A 12,079-nucleotide genomic window follows, 5' to 3' on the forward strand; every position below is an offset into this window, starting at 1 on the left:
ATTTACTTTTAGGGCAAGAGCAGTGTTGCAGCGATGTACTGCACAGCAAATTGAGAGGAATAATTGCCAGTTTGTTTGGAGGCTGAGTCTTGACACCCAAATGCTGCCACTCCATTCCCAGGTCAGGTCACAATACTCCAGTGCAAGTTTTGTAGGTGGTGTCTGTGGCATGCATAGGTGTAATTGTTGTGTCTGATTTCTAGTTTTGCAATCCAGCTGCTGCTGGATCAATGGGGAAAAGAACAACAACATTTCACGCAGACACGGCAAAAAAAAATTGTGTTCCTGGGGAGATATTTTATATTGACAATACTTCCTTCTGTGTTGTCCTTTTAATTAATTTTTAATTGAATTTGATCCCTGGAATCTTCTTTGTTCCAGTTCTTTGCTTCAATGATTTCAACATTTACTTTGAACTTTGTCCTGAGTGTCTACCATGGCAATCCAGGTGATCTGTCAAGCCCAGGTCTGATCAATTTTGGGCAGTTTCAAAGTGAGGTAAGAAAAGGTCAAACAATTAATGATTTTATTGCTTTGTAATAATTGTTTGTTATCTCATTAGCAATTTGTTGCATCAGGGCAAAAATGCAGTTCGATATTGAAAATTCCATAACTGGCATAGAAAGTATTATTGAAGCATGGGAATTGAGCCATTTTTCATGCTTCTAATAATGAACATTCTATTGTCATAAGTTTTTGCAATTGTAAGTATTGGTCACAGACAGATGAAACAAACAGCTTCATTCCTGTGCTGTTGCTGTTCTAATAGTATCTTGGCAACATTCATGTCAAGATAGAATTATTTCAAAAAACAAATCTTAAATTAAATTACACTACAGTCCTGCAACCATTTGCATAAAAATAATACAGTAAAATTTTTTTAGGGCTTTACAATTAACATGTTAATTCCTTTGCAGATTCATTTTTTTTCACGCGAGTTAATAGCAGAAGTTACTCTCCTCCACAGGCACTCCCTCTCTCCTTTCTAACAATTGCATTCTGAGAGCTGAAACTCGAGCCACCGCCGCCATCACTGCCCGCCCTGCAAAGATGGAGGTTGTGGAGCACTATAAAAATGTAAATTGTTTCAAGCATGGGACAAAAAATGTTCCAATAAAACTCATGCGTTTTCTTTAACTAGTCATTGGATGGTGGCTTTAACAAATTTTGCTGAGCTTCAGTAAATGTAAGTTTGGGACATAATTGTTTGCTAATGTTTTAAATATAGACAAATTTTGAGTGAGGAAAGTGATTATTTTAATCATAGTTTTATTTCTCAAGTCTATAATTTAGCCTACAAATGGAGCGTCTGGGGTAAATTTATGTCATCTTTTGCATTTTTCTTAACAGTATCGTTTTAACTTTTCAACGTGGATGCAGTAATTTGAATGTTGGATAACTTGAAATGTAAATATTCTTGCCAATAAACAGTGATTAGCTCCAGCACAGTAGGCATGGAAGTTCATTTGATGTTTGTTCACAGACCAATCTCCTATTGAATGAGCAGTAATCAAATTTGAAGGGTAAATTTTTTGATGCACAACTAATGTGCAGTGGAGATGTCTATGCATCATTTCAGTATGCAAATCTGAATATTGTAAAAGATTTGTTAATTTCAGTATGTTAAAATTTTCTTGGTAGCACAGTTGAGAGAGGTCATGTAAGCATGCATGTTTTAAAGACCTTAAATAATGCTTTTGTTCTGCACCTCGTAAGAGTCCATCGATAATTCCTCCCCCCCCCCCCAAAAAAAAACCCAGGATAACAGTTAATTTAAAACTGCGAGATAAATTAATGATTTTCATGTGCCTTTTTGGTGGTGGTAAATACTCTTGTAGAAAAATGTCAGTTATGCATGACTGTTTAAAAACAGTTAAGACTTATAGGCCTGAATTTTTAAAGGTTATACTTGTAGCATTAAATAATATCCAGCTATAATTTAAGTGCTAATAACTATTACTTTCAGAATACTTAGCTTTATTCTTGGCCCTTTGCTAATACTGTACTAATCAAATGCCTGTTGTGCAATAGGTGGCCTAGCTGCCTTGGAAAGAAGAAACCCCCATTGTCTCTCCCTTCTACATGGTTAAGATTGAAACTTTGTAGAATTCTAGGTGTGGACTGATGGCTTTCCAAGTTGTAACATAAAAGGTGGCCTACTATCACTGTGCCTGACTGGATTGCCATTGTTAGTAAATTCAGACTGGAATTTTAATGATTGTGTTCTTAATAGAGTTAGTCTTTATTAGAGGACAGGGTAAAAGAAAAATATCCCTCAGTCCCCTTTAGTCTCTCAATCTCTCTGTTGCAACTTTTCTTGTCTCTCTTTACCATGTCACTATTTTTGATTTGCCTGAACTCTTCTATTCTTATCAACCACCATGGTATCCTGAAGAATGATTCATGGCCCTTTACCTAGCTTTCTTGAATTTTAAAAAAAATATGATTGCTGAATATTGTAGGATAAGTCTTGGGTATTACTAATCTGGAAAGCAATAAATATGAATTCAAATCTGTGGCAATATTACAAATTCTTCTACTTGCTATCAATTTATTTATTTATTTTTCTTAACAGGCTGTACAGTATAATTGGTTTGAAATCCCTATATTTATATGTGTGGGTGCAATCGGTACGTATTGACTTATTTACCAATGCAGAAGTGTAAGCAGTTAACGTAAACAAAATTGTACTTTTCTTGAAATTTTGGAGCAAAATGACAGAAAATCTGAGGTGACCTGATGTTTGTATACACTGAAACAGACTATGAAAAGTTTGACATTTGACATTTCATCCATGAAGTCTTGATTAGGCATTACTGATTTTTTAGATGTGCATTAAATTCACTAAGATACTATTAAATTATTGTATACTTGAACATTATATCCCAGGAATCAGTTGTTGACTATCATGTGATTAACTTGCAGTTGTTACAATGTAATCATTCTCACTGAGGCATGCATCAATTATGTTGCAAGGACCAGTGTGGTATGTTTGATTTGTCATGATAAGAGAATCCAAAACTGAATAAATGCCCTCCAGTAAACTTTGTCCTACATGATTACTGATTTCTAGCAGTGATTTCAAGACTAAAATTTATTTTTGGATTTCACATGACCAGTTTTATGAACTACTTAAGCATCACTTTTTGTGCTTTGTGATGTTAGCTGAATGGCCTTAATGAGATTATTGTGTTGCTCTCACTGTCAGCTATCTTTTTAATATATTTTTTTGTAACAACTTTTTTCTTTAGATTTTTACTTGTGTAACTAAATTGTAGTCTTAATTTTTGTTCGTATTTGCAACTTCTTCCCCCTTCCCCACTCCTTCCAAAACCACCAACACCCTGACCAGAAGGGTTGGTCAAGAGTTTTCTCCTTGACAGTGAACATCTGGCAGCCGGTATTATAATTTTCTGCCCCTCTCAGGAAATTATAACCCTACTCCATCCAAAGAAAATGTTAAGGGGCTACCTGGTTTGAGTAGTGGGCAACTCTGCAATTCAGACCTGCAATATTATGCTTAAGAGATAACCACTAAGTGCATTTTCAAGGCAGAGGGTCACTCAGACCCAGATCTAGACTGTGGTAAGGCCCACTAGAGATTCTGCCAGGGAGCCTTGCCTGCCATTTTTGGATAATCATCTCATGACTGTAGTGGATGCTCTTGATGTCGGAGCCTGGCCCATAGGCTAGGATTTCCTGGAGTGGTGGTTTTCTGGGTTATGCATCTTTGAGTTCTCAAAGTAACAGTAGGCCAGGCTGCTGCAGCTGCTCTTAGATCAAGCGAAGGGTCTGCTTGAGGGTTAAAAGTTCTTTCCAGGGTAGCTGAAAAGCTGTTCTAATTGAATATAGAGGCAGAGCCACTTAGTTTGCAGCACGTGACAAAAGCAACGGCTTTCATGATTTCTGTTGAGGTACTAGATATTTGCGCCTAATTGAAGCTCAGCTCTGTATGTGGCAAATATTGTTGCTATCAGTGATGGTGTTCCATGTAGATCCCTATTGTGTTTTATGATCCTGTCCCTACACCTTTTGACTTCTCCCTGGGACTTGAATCTAGTTCTCCACAAACTTTTTATATATCCTTTCTTGAATGCCCTTGGAAGAGAGTTTTTACTTGCTGCTAAATCTAGGTATTGGTCCACCCTATTCTCATCAAACGTTCTGATTCTCTGATATTTTGAGCACAGCCCAAGTAATGTTCTGTTTTCCATCTCAGTTGGGAGATTAGCATTGTTGTATCAGTTAGCTAAACTGTTCTGCTACATGGATGCTCACAGAGCACAGAGTTTGAATTAAAGCTTTCTCGTAACCTTGTTAGTTTGTTGCGTTATACGGTATGAAAGCCCATGGAAAAGTAATTTCCAAACGGTTAGTAGAGTGTACCCTCTACTGCTTCCATTTCCCTGGTAGGAACCTCTTGGCTCATTCTTCTACTAGATCTGCCCCCACCTTATAGGCATTCTGTTGAGATAATTGGTAAGTCGGCAACCTGCGCACCTTCATCAAACTGTTTGGACTTATAATTTATTTACATATGTTTGGCACAGCAACAAGAAAGGTCACGTGGGCAAGGTTTTTGATATCAAGTTCAATATCTTAATGGTTCATGTGACCTTTCTTATGATGTGTGGACGATGCCTTTGATTGGAATAGTGAATGTAAGAAATCCGTCTCAGCCTTTGATTGCTGTGGTGACATATTTAGCGAATTTAATATAATTTGGTAATTTTTAAAAGCCTATTCAAATATTACATTCTCTTTGTACTTCAGGTGGCATGCTGGGAGCAGTGTTTAATCGGTTGAATTACTGGCTTACAATGTTTAGAATCAGGTAAGTTGTGCAAAGCCAATGCATTTTTCTGTTAAATGTTACTGAAATGGATGCATTGAAAGAGAAATCTGGCACTGGCTTCAATTGCAATTGTTACCATTTTCTGTAAAGAATTGCAATAATCCTCCTAGCTTTTAGGTTTTTTTGTAGTGGTTTTGGAGAGATAGTTACTTTCGAACTATGTCATTGAGTATATTCAAGACTGAGATCGATAGATTTTTGGACACTAAGGGAATCAAGGAATATGGGGATTGGGCGGGAAAGTGAAGCTGAGGTCGAAGATCAGCCATGATCTTATTGAATGGCGGAGCAGGCTCGAGGGGCCGTATGGCCTACTCCTGCTCCTATTTCTTATGTTACATTAATGTGCAATTGATTTCTTAGAATCTGGGTTGTAAATATCTGGAGAAAGCAGGTTTTGCATATTTGTAGAAAAAGTTCTGTAAACCAGTTCAGAAACATTTGTTGAAAATTGCATGAATGAAATGAGATTGTAAGAAGCGGTCATAGGAACAGGAGCAGGCCATTCAGCTCAAGCCTGTTCTGCCATTCTATTCGATCATGGCTGATCTGCATTTCAACTCCATTTACCCGCCTTTGATCCATATCCCTTGATACCCTTATGTAACAAAAGTCTATCGCTCTCAGTCTTGAAAATTTCAATTGACTCAGCATCCACAGCCTTTTCGGGAGAGCATCCAAGATGTCCACTACCCTTTGTGTGAAAAATGCTGTTTTCATTCTTAAATGGCCTAGCTCTAATATAAAAAAGATGACTTTACCCACAAGAGGAAATAGTTTCTCTTTATCTACTCTATCGAATCCCGTATCTTTTTAAGACCTCGATTAGATCACCCCTCATCCTACTAAATTCAAGGAAATACAAGCCAAGTTTATGCAACCTGTCCCCATAATTTAACTTTTTAAGCCTTGGTATTATTTTGGTGAATCTGCGCTGCATCTGCTCCAAGGCCAGTATATTTTTCCTGAAGTGCGGTGCTCAAATCAATACAGTGCTCCAGCTCTGTACAACTGAAGCATCTTTTGTATTCCAACCCCTTTAAGATAAAGGCCAACATTTCATTAGCCTCGTTGATTGCTTTTTGTACCTGTGCACTAGCTTTTAGTGATATGTGTACATTCCATTTCTTGCAGTAATATAACAAACTTAGTGAGAAAGTTTATAAACATAAACTATATCTCCCCCTATTCCCTTTCCCAACCCTCACCCCCAAAAAAGCACTAAAATTGAATGCTATATGCTGCAAACCCTCTTAGAATTAAGGCAGTGATGAGCTGCAGCTGTGCATTCCCAGCCACTGCTATCTGATCTGGTTTCCATGTTATATGTGTAATGAATGAAACAATGGGCACGATTTTAAAAGGGAAAAATGGGTGGGTTGGGAGCGAGGGGGCATTCAGAATCGCAACCATTTCGAACTCTCCTCTAACCCGCCCACTTCCGGTTTTCACCGGGGTGGGCAACTAATCCGGTCCCAGGAGGCGGGTTGGTGATTAAAACCTTCAACATTTCAAGGCGGCTGTGGGCCTCCATTTTTCCACAGTTTCCAATTTCAACCCCTGGGGACCGGGATTCCCAGGCCTTCTCCTTTACGCCATGTGAAAGGAGGCAAGAAGGACCGAAACTAACGGTTGTGGACCCAGAGGAGTGCTTCCCCCAAGCCCCTCCTCCCCAAAACAATCAGGGACCCCCGATCCCGACACCTCTCCTTTTCCCCCCCCCCCCCCCCACCCCCCCCAACCATCATCCATACAAAGAAAGCCTTACCTGAAGACTTACCAGAACACGTCCTCTCCCTGGCTGCTGTCCCGTTCGACTGAGACCAGCCTACCAATCAGGCCAGTCAGTCGGACGGGAAACTGCCAAAAAAAAAAAAGACGTCAGTACGTCAAAATCGTAAGGACGTCTGGGAAACCCGTACTTCCGGGTTTCCCGGCTGCAATTTCACCCCCCCTTTCCCGGCTCGGGATCAAAATCATGCCCAATATATTCATTACCACATCAGACCTTGTACTTGCTCTGAAGGAATGCAGCTGTCATGTGAACTGCTTTAGTACTGGATAGTTTTAATCTGTAAGTATTGGAAACCCTAAATTAATGTTCTTAATGGTAAATGGTGTATGAAGGCCCAAATCATACAAATCCAGATCCTTAAAATATTCGTGTTCAAGTTGTTTTTTGTCCTTCACAGGCAGAGAAAAAAAGTTGAATGGCATTGGGTGGTGCAGTGTTAACATGTTGTCTTATCACATCTCGGACTCGGGTTCAAGTCTCTACAGTGTGTTGAATATAAGAGTCCATCTTGAGAAGAATTTTGGAAGTTTCAGGACTTCTAATATAAAATTGCCAATAACTTATTGGCAGTTTTGCTCCAGATGGCTGCTGATTTCCCCCTTCCACATATTTCTAACACCAGCTAATAATTTGTTTAACAACTGGTTCAGTGCTAATTTTATAGTTTAATCTGTACAGCTGATAAGCTGATGAGACTGTAGCTCATGTTGTTTTGCTGTGCCACTGAAATCTAAATAGCCCAGTATGTTGCTGAGCTGGTACTGTCCTGACAATTTCCTAATTGAATTTTCTTCATCTGTTACACGTAATAAACATTCTATCCAGGATGGGAATGTGTTCTCAATCTATTGACCAGGCCATGTGGAGACACTGATTCTTATTGTTGTCATGTCATTGAAGTATGGAAATATGCTGTCCTCTAAATTGAAAGGTTGCAATTTTCATGGCATGTGATTGCAAGCATTACAGTTTTAAGGTATGGTAGAAGATTGTGTTGGTTTAACTGTTACGACATAGCATAAAGTTGTATTCTATGGTACTCCTTCAAAAATAAAGAGTGACACATGGAACTGAGCTCAAATATTGATTATCATCTCTACTCAAAAGTTTAAATGACTCAGGTTCTGTGTAATAACGATGCAGCAATATATTAGGCATTTGGTAGCAAAGAAAAACCCTAGCCCTGTTCTTTCATTTTTGGGCTTGATACTGGTCTATCTGGAAACATTAACCAGATTTGTGTGTTTGAGATTACAGGATGCAGTTATATGGCCAGTTATGTTGCTGCTGACAATTTCCACTTCATTGTGATGCAAAAGTATTGTCACTTCGGAGTCTGTCCCAAATCTAACTCTCAGCACCTGTTGGAAGAGGCAGCGTAAAATAGTATGGGTTTGACACTGCATGCAGTAAAAATTCAAGTGGGATGGCAAACCATTGGAACTCCTGAACATTTTACAGACTTAGATTTGCTTTAAATAGTTCCAAGTGTGTGGTCGCTCCTGCTGTCAAAACATTTCCAACTTACCAGCTGAGAGTGCATGCATGTAAGCATGCATGCACAGAATGCTGACTTTAGAGCTAGGCCACATAAATTGAAGTACTGCCAGGCTGGAATCAATTTGGTAGCTACTGGCCTCATACTGGTAGCTACAGTATAATAGCCAAAGTGCAAACTCTGAATTGTCAATCATAGGAGAATCGGTATACGCTGTTAACATCAAGACATCACTGCTGTCTATTTTTGATATATTGAAAAGATGTGTCACATTTGCAAAACAGTTTTAAAATGTTGGTTCCTCCTTGCGTGCATTTCTAACCTTCAGGCTGAAGTTAACAAACTCAGTCCAATCTACAAATTATTAGACTTTGTAGTTTTAAAGGGACACTGCTCTACCTTAGCAGCAAAATAATACATTGGACGTTACATGGTATAACACTCCTGTCATAAAATGGCATATCATCTGACTAACCGTGAATAACACCATGGGAAATCTACTGCTATCTTGAAGTACATCTGAGCTTACAGATAACACACTGTAGGTATCACATTGTTACTATTACGGATGTGAAAAATGGTATGTGCGCCTGGGCTCTTGCCTGAAACTGATGAGTATATTTCCAATCTCAAGTTCCCTGACCAAAGAACAGTTACACTTTGACTTGGGCTCTGTTTATTTAACCATTCAACTTGGTGGCCTTAAAGGGACACGAAACCACCTGTGCAGTGGAATAATACATTGTGAAATTATTTGGTATAACAATATTGTCCTTCTGGAACAGTATTTCATTTGTGTCCTTCTAAAACATTCAACTTGCCATGAGCAATGCTATGGGAAACCTCTAATTTTAATCTTCCTGAAAGGGTGAGTTTGCAACCAAAAGTAGGAAAATAATACCCGACCAAACCACATCAATCTTTCATTCCTTCCTGAATTTTTCTTTCATTCAAACTATTCATAGGTTTGTAAATCATTCATTAGAACTCAAGTCATTTGCTTTCATTCAGAACCTTGTTGGGTGATGCTTAAAGGTTTGGTTATTTTTAAGAGCCAGTAATCAGTGTTCGGGATACCCAGATTGAGTTAGAAAACACATGAAGAGGAAGCTGCCAGAACATTGAATTAAAGTGACTGCGAATTAAGATTATAAAGTTCAACAAGACAAGGTCGTAAGGTATCTTTTGTAGATACTAATCCTTATGTACATAGAATAGCAGTCTGGTATTGTCATGTTTTGAGAATTCTGCCCTCCAAGGACACATGAATTTCACTAATTCTATTGTTGTCCCATAGAACAGTTCACTAAAGTTCATTTTGTTGCTCCTATCAAGCATGCACTGACAGCTTGATTTAATTACATAGAATATTTTTTTTCCTCTTCCCTCCTGTGCCCCTCTGTCATCTCCGCTCCCCCTGCGTGTGTGTGCTCTGTCTCTCATATCACAGTGATCTGGTTGGAATAATATACATTTGGCAGTGATTTTTGAACCATGTTTTGACTAAGTTACTAAATTGAAGACCAATACAAATTAAAGTAACATAATGTTAACCTGCTTTTGTTTTGCCTAAAAAGGTACATTCATCGTCCATGCTTGCAAGTGATTGAGGCTATGCTGGTTGGGGCAGTGACTGCTACAGTTTCTTTTGTCATGATTTATGCTATGTACGCTTATGATTGCCAGCCTATTGGAGAAGATCCTATTAAATATCCACTCCAAGTAAGTTATTGTTTCTTCTCTGGAAGTTTGTAGCTTAGAGTTTCAGTTTTCAGAGATCAGTTTCCTCCCTGACAGCTCATCAGCTCCTTCAGGAGGGGAGAAAGTTGACAATAAAAAAGTAAAGTTATTGTAATTAAAAAGAGTAAGAAAGGGGGAGGGAATTTAGTGATTTAATTTGCCTGTTGCTGTTAGTTGGAGCGATTGTACAGCTGCTACAGTTTGCCTTAGCTCCCATGAGTTAGGGGAGAGACAATTGGCTAGGTTCCCACTGCTGATTTCTGTTCAGGGACCTACTGCTGGTAGTGTATGAACATTGAGGGAGGACAAGGTTGTGATATCCTCCACAATCAAATAGCCTGCTGACACTTTCTTTCACGGCTTGCACATGAAAAATAGCTACTTGGGTGAGGTACTGAAGGGTAAATTTAACAATTTATGTTTGAGAATCAATTAAAATTTTTCTGTAACCTAAGTCTGCCCAGTGCAAAAACCATGACATGAATTGGACAGAACTGTATCTGGTAATTTAAAAACAATAATAAAACTGGGAATGGTTTCTGCAAATCTGTTCACATCCTGCTGCACAAACTAAAAGCCCCAATGGCTCATTGGGTTAACATTGTGTACAGTTGAGGCATTCAGACCTATAAGATTCTAGATTTGTGCTAAGCTAGCTGATTTCAGCTGGTGTGGTATTTGGGATGCTTAATTGACCTTGGTATCTCTGAGTTAGCGAGGGGTTAATTAGCCACTGTTGCTGCTCCTGATTACCCAATGAGCCCCAGCGTGTGTAGGTGAAGATGGAGCCTGGCTTGACTCTTGTGTCTCCTTGTGGTTGAGTAACCTACTTCCTCGTGCTGTGATCACACATGAATATTGGCCACTTGGGCAAGATGCAGGAGGCTAACTGCCTTCCGTGGAATTGTAACCCAACAAGGATTCAGTGTCTTGAGGAGGGAGGACAGAAAACTTGTGAAGAAAAATTAGCAATTTTAAAAATAAACAAACATTTGAATGGATTTTTATTGAACCATCTTCCTTTTTAAGTTAATTGGATACAGTCTTCTCTTAACTTAAAGGTGCTGAATTCAAATGATCTGATTCACTTTTTTAGCACTAAGTTCCCACTTTGCTGCTGTTCATGTTGCTTAATGTAAATTATTGGATAATTCAATTTTTTTGTTCAAAAAAAATTCAAACTGTTAGTAGGCACTGTAGTATCAGAATCATGGCAACTTTCTGCTCAACAAATTTTGCAAATTGAAGTGTATTCCAAGAAAGTTACCATTAATTATTTGGCTACTCTTGAGTCGTCACTAACTATTCAATAGATGTTTTGTACAAAACCTCACACCAGTCAAAGCAGTGTTATTTTAGAGACTGAATCTAAGAAGTTTCTGTTGGAATCTTTGCCACCAAACGACTTCAGTGTCTGGCTGCTTTGGAGGAATTCGACTGGTTAAACCAGGAACTTGTTTGCATTGGCTGTCTAAACAACTGCGTAGATATCATTGCAGTTATCCAAAATATCAAATGTAAGGAATCTTACAACACCAGGTTATAGTCCAACAATTTTATTTTAAAATCACAAGCTTTCGGAGATTATCCCCTTCGTCAGGTGAATGAGTGAAAGGTTCTCAAATCGCATATCTTATATTAGGCTGGGACAGCATCACACCAATCAAAAGGTGTCGTTGTTGTTCAAACAGGCCAGTCACGGAGAACAGCACGTCCCAGTACACTGGATATACATTGTGTCAATTACACAGACAGAAAGAAAGAGACCCAAATGGCAGAGAGAGAGAGAGAATATTAAAACACATAACTTTTTTTTTTCCCTTTTTGCTGGTGGGGTTACGTGTAGCGTGACATGAACCCAAGATCCCGGTTGAGGCCGTCCTCATGGGTGCAGAACTCTGCTATCAACTTCTGCTCGACGATTTTGCATTGTCGTGTGTCTTGAAGGCCGCCTTGGAGAACGCTGACCCGAAGATCGGTAGCTGAATGTCCTTGACTGCTAAAGTGTTCCCCGACTGCGAGGGAACCCTCCTGTCTGGCGATTGTTGCGCGGTGTCCGTTCATCCGTTGTCGCAGCGTCTGCATGGTCTCGCCAATGTACCATGCTCCAGGGCATCCTTTCCTGCAATGTATGAGGTGGACAACGTTGGCCGAGTCACAGGAGTATGAACCATGTACCTGGCGGGTGGTG

The 12,079-nt window shown here is 39.2% G+C and overlaps 1 protein-coding gene across 3 annotated transcripts in view; it reads left to right on the forward strand.

Annotated features, from left to right (window-relative positions):
- clcn7 (chloride channel 7) overlaps positions 1–12,079 on the forward strand; it is a 77,084-nt gene that overhangs the window by 33,039 nt on the left and 31,966 nt on the right. For all 3 annotated transcript variants that reach the window (XM_068003180.1, XM_068003179.1, XM_068003181.1), the window contains exons 12-15: positions 382–498; positions 2,576–2,630; positions 4,774–4,834; positions 9,726–9,870. In XM_068003180.1, the coding sequence (XP_067859281.1) occupies positions 382–498; positions 2,576–2,630; positions 4,774–4,834; positions 9,726–9,870 (378 nt within the window). The remainder of the gene's footprint in view (positions 1–381; positions 499–2,575; positions 2,631–4,773; positions 4,835–9,725; positions 9,871–12,079) is intronic.

The sequence above is a fragment of the Heptranchias perlo genome, chromosome 22 (assembly GCF_035084215.1).
Source record: "Heptranchias perlo isolate sHepPer1 chromosome 22, sHepPer1.hap1, whole genome shotgun sequence".
In the NCBI taxonomy this organism is placed as follows: domain Eukaryota; kingdom Metazoa; phylum Chordata; class Chondrichthyes; order Hexanchiformes; family Hexanchidae; genus Heptranchias; species Heptranchias perlo.